This window comes from Desmodus rotundus, chromosome 13 (genome assembly GCF_022682495.2).
Source record: "Desmodus rotundus isolate HL8 chromosome 13, HLdesRot8A.1, whole genome shotgun sequence".
NCBI lineage: Eukaryota > Metazoa > Chordata > Mammalia > Chiroptera > Phyllostomidae > Desmodus > Desmodus rotundus.
This window is the reverse complement of record NC_071399.1, coordinates 90,446,740-90,465,531: the sequence shown is the minus strand read 5'-3', so window position 1 is coordinate 90,465,531 and position 18,792 is coordinate 90,446,740. Positions and strand designations below refer to the sequence as shown.

The 18,792-nt window shown below is 47.3% G+C and overlaps 1 protein-coding gene across 3 annotated transcripts in view; it reads left to right on the top strand.

Moving 5' to 3' along the window:
• The window catches only part of HTR2A (5-hydroxytryptamine receptor 2A), a 41,891-nt gene extending 23,328 nt beyond the window's left edge, over positions 1-18,563 (top strand). For all 3 annotated transcript variants that reach the window (XM_045201090.2, XM_045201080.2, XM_045201081.2), the window contains one exon: positions 16,280-18,563. In XM_045201090.2, coding sequence (XP_045057025.1) covers positions 16,280-17,082 — 803 coding nt within the window. In that variant the 3' untranslated portion in view covers positions 17,083-18,563. The remainder of the gene's footprint in view (positions 1-16,279) is intronic.
• Positions 18,564-18,792: the final 229 nt, after the last annotated feature.

Sequence of the window (18,792 nt, the reverse complement as noted above, 5' to 3'; positions counted from 1 at the left end):
AACAAACATAGCAGGATTTTAAATAATGGAGCGTGTGAGGGAAAGACGGCAGAAAGGCCTCATGGGAGGGCTAAAGAAAAGCCCAGAAAAGCTTCCCTCGTTCTGAACATCCAAATGTTTTCATCACTGCTAACAGCTTCTGGGAGCACTTGAAGTCCAGCGTTATGTATTTTCCAGTCAGTGATAACACAGTTTTCTACATATTCTGAAATAGTGACATTCAAATAAAATTTTATTATATTAACCAAAGGACTTATTTTTTTTAACTTACTGCTTTACTATGAGTCTTTGCCAAATTTGTTGTGTTACCGAAAATGCTGTATGGAATGATAATCTGCACTCAGCAGCTTCTGTCACTTAGAAAAACAAAAGCCCCTTCACACAATTTCATTACAAATTTGATTCCAATACTTGATAAAATTCACACTGAAGAAAGAATCATGCCATCATTCCCCTCAGTGGGCCGTGAACTCTGTAGATTTCATTTCCTTAAAAGGCTTTAATGTTGATCAAGTGATGAGCACGGGGCCAAGGTTTGTATATGCTCATTAAATATACATGCCCATCAGCCCGGTTTTCTGTCACTGGACACTTTAGTGTTTGATTTTAGGTATTCAGCAGAATTCAGGGATATGAGCTATGTAAGTAAAGACTTGTAAAATATCTCAAGGGCTTTGCATTGATCTGAGGCTGACTTTGGACCGCTTTCCCTAGGCGTAAATGCTGGATTCGTCCTTCTGCCTCAGACACCTGCCCATTGCTCCACCCCCTTTCACTTGCTCCTTGCCTCCCCTAGGGCCTGCCTCGACTTTCTCCAGTTCCCGGGCTTCCCCTTTAAATATTGTATCGCTCACCCTTCACTTCACTCCCTACGCTTCCTTGAGGTCTCGGCTCCAAGCTGTGTAGGGTGGTGTATTTTACCACTGCAACTATTACCAGTTAGAGGACACTCAGTGTAAGTGACCCAACAGAAGTTAGAAGTTGCCTCAGGAGAGTTCATTTAATAGAAGCCCCTAACAATCAATCTCCCAGGGAAGGGTCGGCCAATTTTTAGTTTCCCATTTCCCTTTCTTATTCCTGGGGTTTCTCATCGGGGGCCCATGTTCAAAATATTGAATTCTACAATATTTTGTTCCCTGCTAGTTTTCCTCCTTCTGTTACTATTTTATTAACCTTCATGGTAAAATAGTTTATCTTCCCTAATCGTACATCCATTTGCATAGAACATATCTCACGCAGTGCTTCATCTGTGCTCTTGGATTATGGGACCTACCACAAAGCAGACCCTTAATGGGTGAAGGAATACACAGGGGGGAAAAAAAAAGATTTAAAGAAAAGCTTCCTGTTGTCTGTCTCCTCCAAAGTGTGACGTGCTTAAACTGATTAGTTCACAACCACACAGGCACAGCCTCTATGCTGTGATCGCACATGTCCTTCTGGGAGGCACAGTTGGTTTAGTATAATTGAGTCACATCCGGCAAGGAACCTACTTGTCATCTGGTTCCCTATTTTGCATGCTTGGCCAGAGGTCCTTTTGAAGTCCACAGCTAATTTCTTACGTAAGAAACCAGCAGGGTCCTGGACCACTAACCCAGAAACTAAACTAACAGGCGACAGCAAGAGAGAACCTATTTTGTTTTCTGTAAGAGGTTCATCCCATGTATATTCAATAGTCTTCATTAGCCTGGGCTTCTGGCAGTAAGTATGTAAAGGCTGAAACTGCAGCTGACTTCAGCGGGGGCAGGAGCGATCCAGGCACTTGTGGCGATGGAGATCAATTAAGCCAGAGGAGGAACTTCTCTTTGGAATCGTAGAACCCACAAAAATGGACTCGTCCACCTCTTATCAGTGCCAGTTCTTCCCTTTTCCAAATGCTAATTTCTCAAAAAAAAAAAAAAAATGCCTTCCACCGGCTTTAGTCTCCACAGGACTGATAAAAGTGAACGGTTCTAAGATATTATCTCTTCCAGGAGTGTACGTTTTAAGCAGAGAGTGCTGGAAAGATCAAGGTGATTGATAGATACAAAGAAATGAATCTCAGACGGGAAAATTTCAGGAAGATGAGAGAGAATTTGAGAAGAGGCCTTTCCGATGTCTCCCAAACTGTATCACAGAAGCACCCTTGGCCCACAGCTGAGCCTGTTTGGGGTTTGGGGAAGGAGCTGTGCTGTTTTTCTCGTTGCCGAGTCCTGTGCCTGGAGGCACCAGGAATTCAATCATGGTTTTGAGGAGAAGGAAAGGAAAATTTTTATCATCTAAAAGTATGTCAGTGAGAAGCTGCTTAGAAGAAAAAAATAAAATCACATCCTTTGTACATCAGTCAAAATTTCAGAAATGCCAACACTCAATAGGATTTCATCTTATATATTCTCCTCTTCTTGCTTCTAAGCGGTTCTCCTCCATTTCCCTCTGAACTTGGTGGCTTTCTTCATTGTATCCTTTTAGCTCAGTTTTCTACCCGCAGTTATAAAATAACTAGGACTTTTTAAGAGGATAAATTCATATCTCCCCACTTAGCTACCTATAACAAAAACACCTGGTGGGTCTAATTTGAAGTAATCAACTTTTTCAATCCAGTGATTAAAAAAGATGTATCTGCATTTGCATTTGTTTGTAGAATTTGTTCCTGGGAGCTATCCTTTTTTTCATTAAGCACTCTGTGCTTTTCATAGCTGCCTGCCTCGTCTTCTCCCTGTGGTCAAACCGCCTGAGTGCATGGCTCTATTTCACTCCAGTCTAATGCTCTGCAAATGCAAAACAATTAGCAAACGTAATAATTGTCACCCAGCAGGCTTCATTATTTCTGTCATGGAACCTGTCAAGGTCAGCCACTGGTGACTGCTCATGACCACTTTGTGGACACACAGGTGGAACTACGACAATATTCATTTTATGCAAACAAAACATGTTCTGATTAAGAATTCATCCTGCTCTGTTGGCATCCAATTAAGCCAACCTGTGGAGGAAGGGTCATTCAAGATCTCTCCCCTGGAGAATCTTGTTGCACAATCAGCATAGTTCAAGTTTGGGGGCTTTCAGGAAAGCTCTCCTCTTTCTCTGGAAGCAACAACACCATCTTTGTTTCAAAGGAAAAGAAAGGGGGCTTCTCTGCCATCCCCCCTTGCCCCAGATGTCCCCATCCGAGACCCAACACACACCCTTAGACACAGGCCCACCTACCCACCCCACGCTCCATACCCGGCAGTATGGTGGCTTTGGCTTCTCTACGCCGCCACGTGGGACCCCTTCTTAGATCAACCTAATTACTAGGGAGACTTCCGTGTGTTACATAGCAACACAAAGTAGCTTCGGGCCTCAGATTCAAAGTCCAGCCAGGGCTGACAGTCAATTTACTAGCCTGTACCACACAGCCAGTCACCAACCGCAGACTTAAGTAGAGTGACCTAGACAAATATGTTAACAAACAAAAATATAATTTGAAGCTGATGGAAGCGCTGTGGCTGAACCGGACATAGCACCACGGCAGTAATCATAGGAACTATTTAGAGAAGGTGTCGTGTGGAAGGTTATTCTGACCATTCTTATTTTAGCTGAAACTTGGAAAATGAGAAGAAATCGGCTACATAATATCATTTGAAGCCTAGGACAAATTATGAAAAAGCTTTTGTTGCAGAGATCTGTGTGTGATTTGGAGAAGAAATACAATCTGCAAATATGCAAAGTTACAACTAATTTCACATTCCCCCCCCCCACATATTGTCATCCCTTTAGAAAATAGGAAGTTGGGCAGAGCGTAATAATTCCAGAACCTTCGTATGGATAGAAAAAAGTAAAGTGACATCTTTGCCACAAGTGAAAGTAATTAACATGGCAGTTTCTTGTACTGAAAACACACTTCTAAAGCTGTGTCACACCGCACACCCATTACTCAGAAACCCTGGCTGGTGAGTTCTCACTCTCAGAGGAGGTCATTCCATGTTCGCCGTTGGCTACTTAATTATGGGAAATGGCAGAGCTGAGACGTCCACCCCAGCCATTCCGGAGGTGGCCGCGCTCTGCAAGGTCCCATCGTGATGGATACACTGGTTCCCTTCTCAAAGATCCCTGCTCAAAGGAGGCACACGAGGCACAGATTTTTAAACTAAGCTTCAGTCGAACCTCGGTTCTTGGGCTTAATTTGTTCTGGAAGGCTGTTCCAGAAGCGATTTGTTCGAACACAGAAAGACGCATGGCTGATCACACAGGTGGCAACATGAAAAGTTTGACCAGTTAAGAACCAAAGTTTTGTTCGACCACTGAGACATGTTTTTTCTGAGAACAATTTGGTTGAGAACCGAATTGCCTGAGACAGGAGACGGGCCAGAACCAAAGTTTGCCCTGGGTAAGGACGACAGCAAGCCGGTTTCCATTTCTGTCAGAGCCAAACAAGGGGAGTAGGAGCGTTCAGCCACAGGAAGGATTTTTAGACAAAAGGAAGAACTGGGCACGTTGAGGGAGGCTGTCAAAGGTTCTTCTCTATGAGTTCCGTCTGCTACATGATGCTACAGGCGACCCCTGAACAACACGGGTTTGAACCGCAGGGATCTGCTTCTATGCAGATCCTTTTTCAATTGACGCACTCGACCCAGCTGCTCCCCACAGCTCCAACGCCTGGCGTTCGAGGCTCAGGTGGCGGTTGGGAATCCGCCTAGGTGGAGGGTCCCCTTCAGTTATACATGGGTTTTCACCTGACTAGGGATTGTTCATGGGTCAGCTGTATATTTACTGCCAACAGCATAGCAATTCTCACTCATGTTCCTCAGGATAATCCTTTAAAGGGGATTCTATTAAAACATGCTCATTTTATAGAAAAAATAGTTCAGAGAGATTAAGTGGTTTGCTTAAGGTCAAAGGGGATCCAAACTTGGGTTTTCTGATTCCAAGCTGGTGGCTTTTTCCTCTGTATCAGTGGTTTTCAAAGTGGGTGTGGGCATGTCCAGGATGCTTCAGGGAGGTCAATGCTAACTATGATTATTAACGTAGTAACACTAACACCCAAAGGAAATGAAACCACTGCCTCAGAGAACCCTCTGCACCCCCACATTCTCTGCAGCATCACTCACACTCACAACAGCCGAGACGTGAAACCACCTGCGTGTCCATCAACAAGTGCGTGGAGATGTGATACATTAACAACACAATATTATTTATCCACATGAAAGGAGGAAGTCCTGCCACTCGTGACGACAAGGGAACACCTTCGGGCACTGTGCTCAGTGCAGCTGGTCAGAGAAAGGCCAATGTTGTATGCTCCCACTCACGCGTGCGATCTGAACACGTTACACGCGCACGGAGGACCACGGTGGTCGCCAGGGGATGGGGGGGGATGGGGAGGTGACGGCCAGCGGGCACGGACGTTCGGTTCTAAGATGAATGAGGTCCAGGGATCTAAGGTGCAGTGGGTGCTGTGGTCCTTGACGCTGGGTTATATACTTGAAAGTTGCCGAGTTGAGTGAGAGCTTTGATGTTCTCACCGTAAAAACAGTAACAAAATGGTAATGATGCGAGGGGAACGATGAGTTAACGAACTTTCCTCCAGTAAACATTTTCTGTGTGTATGTGAGTCGATGGTGACATTGAACACCGTAAACGCACACAAGGTTAGATGTTAATAAGCTGGGAAAACAAGGCGTCGTTTGCCCTTTCCCATGCCCCCCTCTTATGAGGGTGCAGTGGAGTTTTCCAGGGGATGCATGTGTGTGATGTAACAACAGGCCGAAGCAGAAACATCGTGAGAGTCCAGCTGTCTTCTAGGAGGGCACTTTCGAAATTGCCAAACAGGGCCACTGTTCGATTTGCTCTGGAAAATAGAATTATTGTTCATAGAAATTGTACGTTATGTACTGGGTTTACTAGCTTTATTTGTAAACGACTTGACAAATTATTATGTTTGTGTTCTCAGTTTGAAATATTTATAGATACAGCCCAGAAAAACAAGAATTCTTTAGAATCCTCAGTAATTTTTAAATGTGTGCAGGGGTCTTGAGATCAAAACATTTGAGAACTGCCATCCTGCATTCTAGCTGCCTTAAAAAGAAAAAAAAAAAATCCAGAGTCAATACAGGTGGACCTTGCTTGCATTATTCCTAAAATTCTGATGCCAGTGCTAAGCGGGGTTCTGCTGTTTGCATCTCCGCGCTGCCTTCCTTCTAGTCTTGCTTCCGGCCGATGAGTTCCGGAGTGACAGCACCAGGCCAAGCGCCTCCCTCCTCTCGACTCCTGAAGCACCTCGTCTGCTGTGTGCTCAGTCAGTATTTGACTAGTGGGTGAATGTCTAAAACCGATCGCTGCCACACGAAGAGGACCCACTCCTCTGGTTGGCAGCCTGGGTGCTTGCTGCTGAGCATACAGTCGCATGCCAGACCCAGCCGAACTCAGCCCCAGCAAGGCCAGGTGCACCGGCTCGGCAGTGAGCATGTCCTTGCCTTTGGGCCTGACCCCTGTGCAGACGCTCTTCACCCACAAGGCCCCGCTCGGCCACCTCATCTCCTGCACAGCTCTGTCCTGGAGATACGAACCATCCAAGGTCAGCCAGCCAGTGATTGACGGACTCACGACACAAGCCTGGGCCCTGTGTTGCCTCGTGCGGCTTGTTTCCTGAGCACGCTTGTTTCACGAACTTGACAAAGGGCTTTGAGAAAAAGAACAGGACAGGAAGAAACCCAGGTCACCCAGGCACCGCATACCACAGAGGTGTCTCCCGGGGGATTTGAGCCGTTGGGGTGGTCAGCTCGTGCGCCCATTACCTAACGGCATGGAGTTCTCTCAGGAGAGTATCCAAACTAGGCATCCCATAAATACACATTCTCCCTCTTCCTGTCCCATGTGGCTCATTGGCAACCTCATTTACTGTGTTTTCCCAGCAAAAGGGAAGAAAAACATTATGAACTACTTCAGTAAATGCAAGCTGTGTCTGTAAAACGTATTGTAATTTGCATTCATTATAACTCCCTGTCTTTTCTCTCCTCCTCTGTCATTTGCTCACCCATCCCACGAGCCTTCGCCTCGCCCCTGGGATGAGCTGGGCTGACTGGGAGGCTGGAGTGGCTCACCAGAAGCAAAGGAAAAGACAGCCCTGCATTCACGAGATTATCCCCTAATGGGGAGACGACACTGCCAGGAAAAGACTTAAGGTATTAGAAGTGTGAGTGAGCACAGCACAGGTATGGAGGTGATAACAGACTACAGAGTTCTTATTAAAGAGAGAAATAACTTGGGCAGGCTTCATACAGGGGGTGTCTTGAGGAAAGATGGCCTGACATAGGTCTTAAAAGAAATGTCGGGTACGGTTTGGGAACATAATCTCCTGGGCTGCCCCCACTGTATCCCTGAATAATCACCGCACAGTCCAAGGGTCAGCAGCATGCTGCCTCTGCAGATGGAGCCACAAGACTGGTGGCCTTGCTCCCCAACAGCCCTCCAGCTGCACCCCGAGGCCCCTGCTACAGAGAAATTCTGCTGCCACCACTGAGTGTTTCAGGGAGGGAGAGGGCATCAGAACTGGTCCAGGGCCAAGGACATGTGAGTCTGTGCTTCCCTTTTACTACACACCCTGCACCTTCCCCGCCGGTGCTCAGGTCTCTTAGGAACAACCCAACCAGTGTGCCACTGACAGCCCATCTCTCCCTGACCTGCCTCCCCGAGATATCCTCCGTGTCTTCCCTCCTATGACAGCCTTCCCTTCCAAGGCCTACTCCTCGGGAGTCTCCCCTGCTGCGAATCTCTGCACCCCGGCAACCTGAGCTGGGACTCAGAGTGCCCAAGCTGTCCCAGGTACGCAGAGTGCGGCCTCTCCCTCTAACGGCAGGGCACCACTGTGCACCGAACAGTCCTCTAGGAAAAGACCTGTGGGCACAGGCAGATCTTGGGAGTTTCTCAGATCGCACTAGGTGATGGGCTGAGAAACCAAGCTAACGCGTGCCTTCCGGAGAGGTCCAGGCGGGTAACACAAAGAAGAGAGAGAACGCCACGTGACTGCGTCAGACCGAATGATCACGTTAAGAGCGGATCACAAAGACCCTGTAGGCAGGGCTCAGTGGTCGGGACGGCCCGGGCACTGGGGAGGCTGCAGTGCTTCACGATGTAGCATGGTCCACGTGGTAGCTGAGAAAGGCGTGTCCCAGAGAGGCCGGAGGAGGGACAGCTGGCTGCCTGTGGGCCTGGATGTGTGTGCACACCCACCGCGAGCTGAGTGTCCAGACACCCCAGCGCTTTCTGCACACCTTCCACACCACCGTGCCGGGAGTGAGACGTCCCGTGGGAGGCCCATGCTCCACGCGTTCAGAAAGGAGGACTCCAGGACCTGTCTCCTTTCAAACAAGTGGCTGGCAGAGGGGGCGTGCTACTGTGAAGACGAGGTTCGACAAGGTGGAGCAGAGATGATTTTTTTTGGTAAATAAACCCTTGTTCATGAGCACCTTGCTCGACATGCCGTCTAGAAAAGGACACTTTCCATTTTTTGGAAAAATGGTGTGCGGAGCATGTACCTCCAATTGTTACAAAAGGAAGGGTAGTGGCCCTGGCTGGGTGGCTCGGTGGGTTGGAGTGTTGTCCCGTGCACCAAAACACTGTGGCTTCAGTCCCCGATCGGGGGGCACGCTCGGGTTGCAGGTGTGCTCCGAAGTCGGGGCACATACAGAGGGCAACCGATCGATGTTTCCATCTCACACTGATGTATCTTTCTCTCTCTCTCCCTTCCTTTCTCTCAAAAATCAATAAAACATATCCCTGCATGGGATTAAAAGAAAGAACAATAAGAGAGCAGTAGAGGATGACAAGGCAAACTGAAGAATTTGACAAGAGGCCCTGTTACTTGCGACTCTGGTGACTGTTTCCAATTCCATCGCGTCGTTCCGGTTCCGTCTGGGTTTTATAATGTGCTGTGGGGGGAAGAAAGTGGTAGGTGGGGTCACACTGCCCTGCGATGCGAGACGTGGGTGGTCTTCCAGGTGGCCGAGTGACAGCTGACGACCCACGTTCAACGAGGCAGAGTTCAGTCTCTCTATCTCTCAGTGCAAAAGGCAGTCATATGAAAAGCGCAACTTCTGGGGTGAGAGACAGAAAGGCGAAGGAATTAGGGCCAGAAGAGCAAGAGACTGCCTCTCTGGGGAGCAGGGACGGGGATGATGGGGCCAGCAGGCTAGGCTGCTCAGCATGGAGGTAGTAAGCATTCCCCCCCAAGTACCATGTCACCTGGGATGGAACACGATATTTAAAACCTTTTCGGAGATTTGGCCTTTTTTGTTTTCCAATAACTCATGTACAGATCGGGGGAGGAGCAGAGGGCAGGCGTCGGCCCCTCTCCATCAGTTCTGCGCTTTGCTGTGGAACTTAACCTGAGCCTGTGGGGAAAGTAATAGTTGCATTTAATTGAGGCAAGGGGCAGAGCTGTAAAGTTCTACTCGATTTAGCTTTATTTCAGAATAGACACATTTTGACTACGCATTTAACCCCATACATCCCAGATTCTCAACAGGTTGTGTATCAGGCTGCCCAGGTGTACTTTTGTGTTAACAACGATGGGCTGCGGATTCTGAGCGTTAGTATTTCTAAAGCACTAATGCCAGCATCTCTAAGAACGGAGCTCAGGCAACACAATGTTTAAAAGCTCCCCAGACGATTTTAACATGCCATCAAAGTTAAGAATAACTGCTATATAAAAAAAAGAAATGTGTTGTTGATATCTGTCTGCCTTCAATAACAATGTCTCCCTAGAGGAAATTTAGGCTTGGAGATTAAAGAAGAAAAAAGGAAGAAAGTATCCAGGTGCTGGGAGCCCTCCAGGGTGGGGGAGTATTCTATCCGTGTAGGGCAACGGCAGAATCCGGTGGCTACTGACTACACTCGGCAGAAACTTCCCTGAGAAGCTGATGAAAACGCTTTCTCCACAACAATGCACATGTGTGCGGATTTTGCAGATTTTAGTGTTGACACAGTCTTCCTAAGACTCGTGTTAGGCCACGTGATACACTCATAGACTTCTATAACTACCATAAAAGGAACAGACAAGCAGGTTAAAATCATCAGCCGTGAGAATCGAGAAACCGAAGGCTGAGTCTTGATTTTGCCCCTAAAGTGCTACATGGTCTGAATAGATCCTTGAAGCTTGCTAGGCCTTGGTTTTTCTCTTAAGTGAAATGTTTATGTGCCCATAGAGCAGTGTAGCTAATATTTTTTATAAATTTATTTTTGAAAAATCGACTGAGGGCCCTGGCCAGATAGCTCAGTTGGTTGGAGCATCATCCTGGTATGCGAAGGTTGTGGGTTCAATCCCCGGCCAGGCACACACAAGACGTAACCAATGAGTGCATACGTAAGTGGAACAAGTCAAAGTTTCTCTCTCTCTCTCCCCCTTCTTCTCTCTCTCTAAAACCAATCAATAATTTTTTAAATCAATTGACCATAAATGAATAGAGGCAAAAGTACTTTGAAAATGTATGATTAATTTTTAGAGTGACTCTCAAAGAAACCCACCATTTCTTGGGTAAGCGACAAGCATTTATAACCCTTCCTTCTACGTGTGTCTACCTTGCCAGCAGACCAGAGGTGACAGAGCATTTCGCCACACCCCAGCCTAGCAGTCTGTACCAGTGGGACGGGGACCGCAGGCCCAGCCCCAGCGGCCCGTTACTCCATCCCTCTGGCCCTCCAGGGTGACCCTTCGACCGCAGAATTCACACGCGGTCCTTTCTGTCACACTGCCAGTAAACCTATTCTTACAACTTGAAAGAACTCAGCACGAATTAAAATGCAAAGGAGTTCCAGAGGAAATGAAAACTGTGGACCCAAATTTGCTCTTTTTCACAGAAGCCCTGAAGTGTTTGCTTCTTTCCCCTCCAGGTCCTCCAAGACGGGAGGCCGCGGGAACTCCCGCTGTGGTGTTCCCTACCCGAGGTTGCCGCCTAGAAGCGCAGCCTTCTTATCTCCCAAAGGAACACTGTCTCAGCACTACCTTCAGGCCCAAGAGATTAAATCTAGGATTAAGAATAAACTTCATCTTTCACAGCCAGAGTTCAGGCTGTTTGTTCACCCAGACTGCGGCAAGGTGTAAACCATAGGTGCAGACTTTATGTGCAGAGAGCGAGCAGGGGTGCCCCAGAAGAGAGACACCCACCAGAGCCTGTGTGTTTCAGGGTGCCGGTGTTTCCGTCCATTGTACTGTCTGAGTCGCGAGGAAAAGAAAGACTAGTATGCACAGAGGGTGCGATGCAGGTACAGCATTTTGATTGCTGTTTTCCACTCCCCAGAAAAGAATGTATCAAACAAAATGCAGAGTCACGCAGTTCAAGCTCCTTTCTGTTTGCTCATAAAGAAAAACGCCTTCCATGCAGCAACTTCAAGCGAGAGGAAATGCCAGGTCTCCAAAAGCAGCTAAGTATCAGACGAAGCAGCCAGAAATGAGTGCCCTGCCGGGGGCCGGGCCTGGCGACCTGGGACCTAAGCTCTCGTCTCTCATCCCGAGTGGGTTTTTGAACTGCTTGTTGTGCCCACAGAGCCCGCCTCAGTGTTCTGGTTCTTTGATGTAAAATTCTGGGCCCGCTTTTGTGGACTGTGGCTTTAACTGCCTAGTTACTCTTTTCACAAACCCCGGCGGACGCTCGCTGAGGAGGAGGCACTGGAGAAGAACGGTGCACAGGAGTACTTAGGAAAGTTTTGTTACACGTAAAGAGGAACGGGCCGTTTAAAGGCCTAAGCGTAGATTCCCCCTCCAAATCAAGGTGCCCCTTCTGCACGGCCTCCTGGTGCCCTCTTCACAGCCGCTTCAAAGTGGCTCTTCAACCGAGAGGGGAAACCTCTAGCTGCTTCGGTGACATCGCTCCATCAGCCCTTCCCTCCCTGACCACAGAAGGGGAGCCATTCTGGAAGGGCGGGTGTGCGAGTGTGTGTTCACCCTCCCCGAACAAGAACAGTCATCTGAACTGCAGATGGTTGAAGAATTTGCTATTTTAGGCAATGCCATATTCTGGCTAATAGAAAATTGCCACTTACATGAATCACCAGGTTGTGAGCAGATATGACAAAAAGCTCACAAGGTGGCTGTGCCCTTTGCATTAATCAGGAAAGTGTGCACCACCGGGTTTAACAACGAAATAACATACCTGTTTTTGGACGGCTGATGTTTTTGTGTATATCACGATTGCTAGTAACGGCTGTAACACAGCACATTAGAAAAGTAATCCACAGTTCGAGCCGCACGAAAGTAGAATTCACCAAGTCCCTTCGTCACCCTGGCAGGAGCTACTAATTCCATCATTATTAACTATGCAGCCGACAGCCAAAATGCTTTTTAGCCTCTTTTGGGTTAAGAAGATCTATTACATATTAAAGTCTAGCATCTATAAACCAAGGGAAATAGAACAAAATTAGGAAAACAATGAAGTTAATGTATTCGACCTGAACAATTTTACAGAGAAAGCTACTCTAGTTGGGAGAACAACCACTCCGGACTAGGTGCTGTCCTGGGTCTCTGCACGTTTGATTCATTTCAGCCTCACCACGTGCAGGGAGACACGTGCGGGCCGTCCTCACCCGACAGACGGGCACTGAGGCCTCTGGGAATGACGCTATGGGCCCAGGAGCAAAGGACCAGGGCAGAGGCCCAGCTCCAGGTCTGTGTCCTTCCGAAGCGTCTGTTCCCACCAGAGAACAGCTACACTGTGAAACACGGACCTTGTAGAGGAGCACAGGGAACACCTTTAACAAGTATAGTTTCAAACACTTGGAAAACAAAACATGCTTCTTAGAAACCATGTCTTAACTTTTACCATCAAAAGTTTCCCGAAGGCCAGCCCACCCCTATGCTTACTGCAGCGGCTTTCATAGTGGCCAAGATTTGGAAGCAGCCCAGGTGCGCATCCACAGGGGAGCGCAGGAAAAAGCTGTGGTACATGGACACAATGGAGTGTTACTCGGCCACAAAAAAATAATGACATTTTATCATTTGCAACAGCATGGATGGACCTAGAGGCTACTATGCTAGGTGAAATAAGTCAGCCAGAGAAAAGACAAATACTGTATTATTTCACTTGTATGTGGAATCTAAAGAACAATATAAATGACCAAACAAAATAGACAGAGAGAGCAGAGGGATGGTTGCCCTAGGGGAAGGAGGGTGGGGCACTGGGTGGCAAAGGTGAAGGGATTGGGAAGCACAAACTGGCGGCTGCGGAGCAGTCACAGGGATGTAAAGTCCAGCACAGGGAACACAGTCAGCAGTGGTGTAATAACTGCGTGGTGCCGGGGGGGGGGGGGGTTCTAGACGCATTGGGGGAGCGCTTTGTAAAGTATCTGATTGTCTATTCACTGTGCTGTACACCTGAAGTTGATATAATCTCGAATGTCAACTGTAACTGAAAGATAGAACAGTGTTCTGAAGGCAAACAAAACCGGTGTGCATCACGAGTCTCCGAGGACGTTCCTTGTGGGGCCCTAGTTCTTCCGTCTCTCCTTGGCCCCAAAACTGTTCCCAGCCACAGGCCAGGGACAGAGAGGCACAAAGGAGGTGAAGAGTCGTCAACCACGCTGTGTCCTTAAGAACAGCTCTGACGTCATTTATCTCCACCTTCCAAGAATCCTGGGATGGCCTTGCATGGGCCAGTGACAAGTATTGCCAAGTAAGTCTGTGAAGACACTGGGAGAATGTTACTGAGACAGGACTGTGTCGAGTCTCACGGGAACTCCTGCCAACGCTCTCTCCTGGCGAGGACAGGCAGTGTGAGGGGACAGGAGATCAGGCCCATCGGGTCCTGGGGCTGAGCTCTGCTCTGAGCATGCAAAAATTTAGATTACAGGTCCTTGGAGGATGGATCGGGAGAGTCACACAAACCTTAGCCCCCGGTGCTGCCGGGAACCCGTGTTCTTGGCAGGACTGTAACCTCTTGTTAGACCCTAAAGCACGGCTGTCAAACTCATTCTCACCGGGGGCCACATCAGCCTCGCCGTGGCCTTCGAAGGGCCGAATGTAACTTTAGGACTGTATAAATGTCACTACTCCTTAACTAGGGGCAAGGAGCTTGGCGCTGCCGCAGGGTAGAAATAAGGTACCGGCCGGGATAAAACAAGGTGGAGGGCCGGATCCGGCTTGCTGGCCTTGTGTTTACCACCTGTGCCCCAAAGGGTGGTCAGAAGCAGCGGCCCTCCCTGTTCACAGCCCTGAGGGAGCTGAAAACCAGGGCAGGTGTGAGAAGGAAACTTTGTCCCGCCTTTTTCCCAGGGTGCCCTGCACGTCTACCCTTTCGCGAGCGAAGCAACCTTAAACCAAGTGACACAGATATGTGACTGTGTTTCCTCTTCTTCCCCATGCCCCGGACTCTTCCTTTGTGGCAGTCACATGATGGCTTTGGTCTTTCCCAGGCCAGCAAAGGGAGACTGTGCCGCTCCCCACAAACTGCACAACAGCGGGGGTGCCCCGCCGAACCCCTCTGTATCCAGGTCCTACGTCCCAGGGGGAAATTAGCGTGAATCAAGGAAAACGGTCATCTCACCCGATGCTGCTCCCTCCTCTGCGCACGCCCTGTGCCTGAGCTGGCGTGACGGCTTCCCCGCCTCTGAGTGACAGAGTCCTAACCATGGTCTCACATGCCCGCGTACGGTCTCATCCGGCTCCTAACTCCTGTATTTGCCCGTTGCAGAAAAGTCTGCGGCTGCTTCTTATTCTGTATGTAATACGCCCTCATGCACGTTCACTACTAAAGGCACGGAATGACCTTTATGGGGCAACCAGGAATTTGAAGAGCGACTCTATATTTAATTACATTAAGGAAATACCAACTTTCTATTAACGAGTGAGAATGGTACTGAGAATATATATATATTTGAGAGAGAGAGAGGACATTGAATTATATGATGTCTGGGACTGGTTTCAGAATAGCAAGGGAGGGGGAGCAGCAGGTAGGGGTGCAGGTCAAGCAGACCCCCTCCGTGACTTAATCCTCACTGCAGCTGGGTAAGAAGCTCATCCTGTTAAGTTTTGTTTTGCTATGTATTAGAATTTGTCTATAATAAAAACCTTTCCTAAAAAGAATCAAAATTGGTTCAAGTTAGTACTTTAAACTCCCATTAGAACGTCATACTTTTCAAAAATACTTTTAACACGGGCTGTGTTCACAAGTCAATGTTAAATGGAATAGGCAGACCTAGAACCGTCCATAAGATACTGCACGTGCGCACAGATTTCCGTTTGCCTGTAAATAGAACAAACGACTCAAAACGTGGGTCTCTGGACGGCAAGAGTGCGTGTTTTTCTTTACTCACTGTTACCTTTTTGTATTTTTTCAAACTTTCTAAAAAGAAAATACATTTATGATGTTTTAAAGCGTGCGCACGATGCGTACGTGCGTGTCTCTCTCAAATCGACAGCACCGTGGAGAGAAAAGACTGACTCGGTGAGGGGCAGGGCCGCTCGCTCCCCGGGCTTCCAGGCCCCGGCCTTTCCCCTGCCTGCGCGCGGGGCGGAGCGCTGGGAGCATCACGCCCCCTGCGCTGGAGGAGCCCTAGATGAGGGCCAGGGAAGAACCGGCTGTTCTCAGTGGAAAACAAGTGGCAGTTACTAGTCTCATCACTGTGTACTTTGGATCTGCATTTGCTACACCTTTCTTTACCGTGAGACACCAACTGCTTAAGACAGAAGGACGTTTTAGTTCATTTGCAGAGCAGACAGGAAAAGCAGGGTTTTAAGAGGTGCAATCTCTTTGAAGAATGAATCGACCTGTGGAACTCAACATACTAGACACAAATAAACTTATGGCATGAAAATAAGATACACGGCAACATACTGTCAATGGTGATTCTCTCGGGGTGGTGGCACTATTGTTCATTTTTATTTTTGTTTCCTTGTCTCTGTGTATTTTCTTCCATTAAATAAATATAATATTATGATCACAAAAATATAGCCTGAAAAATTAAAGCTAGATTTATTGTACTTCTGTATAAGTAAAGGCTTATATATAGCACAAATTAACATACAAGTATAAAGAACAATATATTGTATATAGTTAATATGTATTATATATTAGTATATAATTACTATATAACCATATATTAGAATACAGTGTGATAACTTCACATGAGAGTATATATACTATAATAGAGCATAACTATATGATAACTAATATCTGCAAGTAACTTCGAGAGAAATTTAAATTTCCTTTGAAAGTCTATGCCAGGCTTTTGGAAGGTGTTGATATAAAGTCCTTCGCATGGCCGCCGCTGTGTGGCGCTGCTCTCGCCTTCGCGTATTCGATTCCTTAATGGTCACGTTTCGCCTTCTGTCCAATCCCAGGTATCTCCATGCCAATACCCGTCTTTGGGCTTCAGGATGATTCCAAAGTCTTTAAAGAAGGGAGCTGCCTCCTCGCCGATGATAACTTCGTCCTGATCGGCTCCTTCGTCTCATTTTTCATCCCTTTAACCATCATGGTAATCACCTACTTTCTAACGATCAGGTCGCTGCAGAAAGAAGCCACTCTGTGCTTGAGTGACCCCGGCGCCCGGGCCAAGCTGCCTTCGTTCAGCTTCCTGCCCCAGAGCTCGCTGTCGTCGGAGAAGCTCTTCCAGCGGTCCACGCAGCGGGAGCTGGGCTCCCACGGCCGGAGGACTATGCAGTCCATCAGCAACGAGCAGAAGGCCTGCAAGGTGCTGGGCATCGTCTTCTTTCTGTTTGTGGTCATGTGGTGCCCCTTCTTCATCACCAACATCATGGCCGTCATCTGCAAAGAGTCCTGCAACGAGGAGGTCATCACCGCCCTGCTCAACGTGTTCGTGTGGATCGGGTACCTGTCCTCGGCCGTGAACCCGCTGGTGTACACCCTGTTCAACAAGACCTACCGCTCGGCCTTCTCGCGGTACATTCAGTGCCAGTACAAGGAAAACAAAAAACCGTTGCAGCTGATTTTGGTGAACACTATCCCAGCCTTGGCCTACAAGTCTAGCCAACTGCAAAGGGGACGTAAAAACAATTCAAAGACAGACGCCAAGGTGACCGAGAACGACTGCACTGGGATGGTTCCTCTAGGAAAGCAGAACTCCGAAGCTGCTCCGACGGACCGTGTGAACACAGTGAACGAAAAGGTTAGCTGTGTGTGACGGGCCAGTTGCCGTGGCAACCGTGGAGGGCACACTGAACAGATTTTCACCTATCAGGGGAAGAAAAGAAAAGATTATAGGGAGACTGGAAAAACATGAGGCAGGTCTCGTGAAACCAACGATCACATCGAGATGCCTCATTTTACTCCGACCGTGAAAAGCAGGGTTAAGTGCCAGAAAACGTGCACTTCAAACATGTTCTGCTAGCGCTTCGGCTGTGAGCTTTATGACACTTCTTTTTAACGTTGTAAATGATATGTCTTTAAGATAATGAGCTTTTGTTGTATAATTATAACGAGGCCACAAACAAGTCTAAAATAACTTCTATTTTCCAGCTGAAGCCTGGCTATTGTTATGCTGTTAATTGATGGCAATGAGTTGGTCACCTACCGCTGTAAATAAAAATAGCTAGAAATAGTGAAAAGTCGATGAATACCATGGCCTCTTAAAGAAAAATGCTCTTTACACACTACTATGATACGTATTTAGAACAACAACAAAAATAAGTCACTAAGAACAGTGTTATAAAGTCGGTCTTGCTGAGATAATTAAGTTCAATACTTGACGACTTTTCCATTCCGGCCTCTTCCTAGATGCCACTTTGAAACGTTCACAAAGTTGCTGGCCTCGCTGCATTTCAGGTCCACGCTTCTCCGAAGTGAAAAAGATTTTAAATGTTGTGTCAGAACCACTGCTGCTTCCTCCCCTACTACCTGTGCTTTTCTCTGAAGTTACAAGGCGGTCTTGTTTAGTGTTGGTCCAGGTAGCTGTCCTATCAAAGGGTCATTTCACATCACCAAGTACATTTCTAGAAACTGCTTCTCCTACACATCACCACAGGAGCACTGGGTACCTTGCTCTTTACAACGGCATGGTGCATGCACTCTTTGAGCGTCAAGGTCACGGTGTCGGGGCTGAGGAGTAAACTCAGGGTTTTGGCGACTGACAGCAATAGAGTCTTAGAACATCTCTAAAAGGCAGATGACTTTCCTGTGGGCACCTACCAGTCAGGTGAACCGATGCTTTGGGAATAATCAATCTGGATGATTTACTGTTAGCTTTGGGCTCACAGTCCTCTACTGAGTGTATGCTATCTGTGAAGACATGTCCTAGGTGCTCAGGATATAAAAATACTTAAAGTAAGATCTTTGCCTTTAAAGAAAGTGACCTAATTGGAACGGTCCTTGGCAAAAATATTAACAGACGTAGGTTGAGAGTCAATTCAAGTTATTTCTTGCTGACCTGGTTCAGAAAGTGGTGTGTTTCTACAGCTGAGGATAGTTTTCCTCAATGAGTTTCCTGATTAATTGCCAATGAATATCAACCAAACACAGGGGAGGGAAAATACCACTTGAAGTCAAAATTTGCAATTATTTAGAAATACGCACTTCATCCTGGACCCAGGATGACTACCAAAGTTTTGAGGAAACTTTTTCTTCTACTTCCTGAAAAAACTAAGTGATGTATTTATTAGCCACTGACACTGGACTCCCTAATTGAAAAAAAAAAAAAAAACAACAGTGATATCATATTTTCTGTTGAATGAGAAATAGTTTTTTACTCCACTTGAAAAAATTAAAAAACTAAAAACTAAAAATGACAGAAGGTGCCACTGTGTGATTCGGAAATATGTTAGGGTTATGCTCATTATGTCCTTATAGGCACACGGACAGGTGTTTACTTCAAAGCTGGAATTTTGGGTGAGCCACT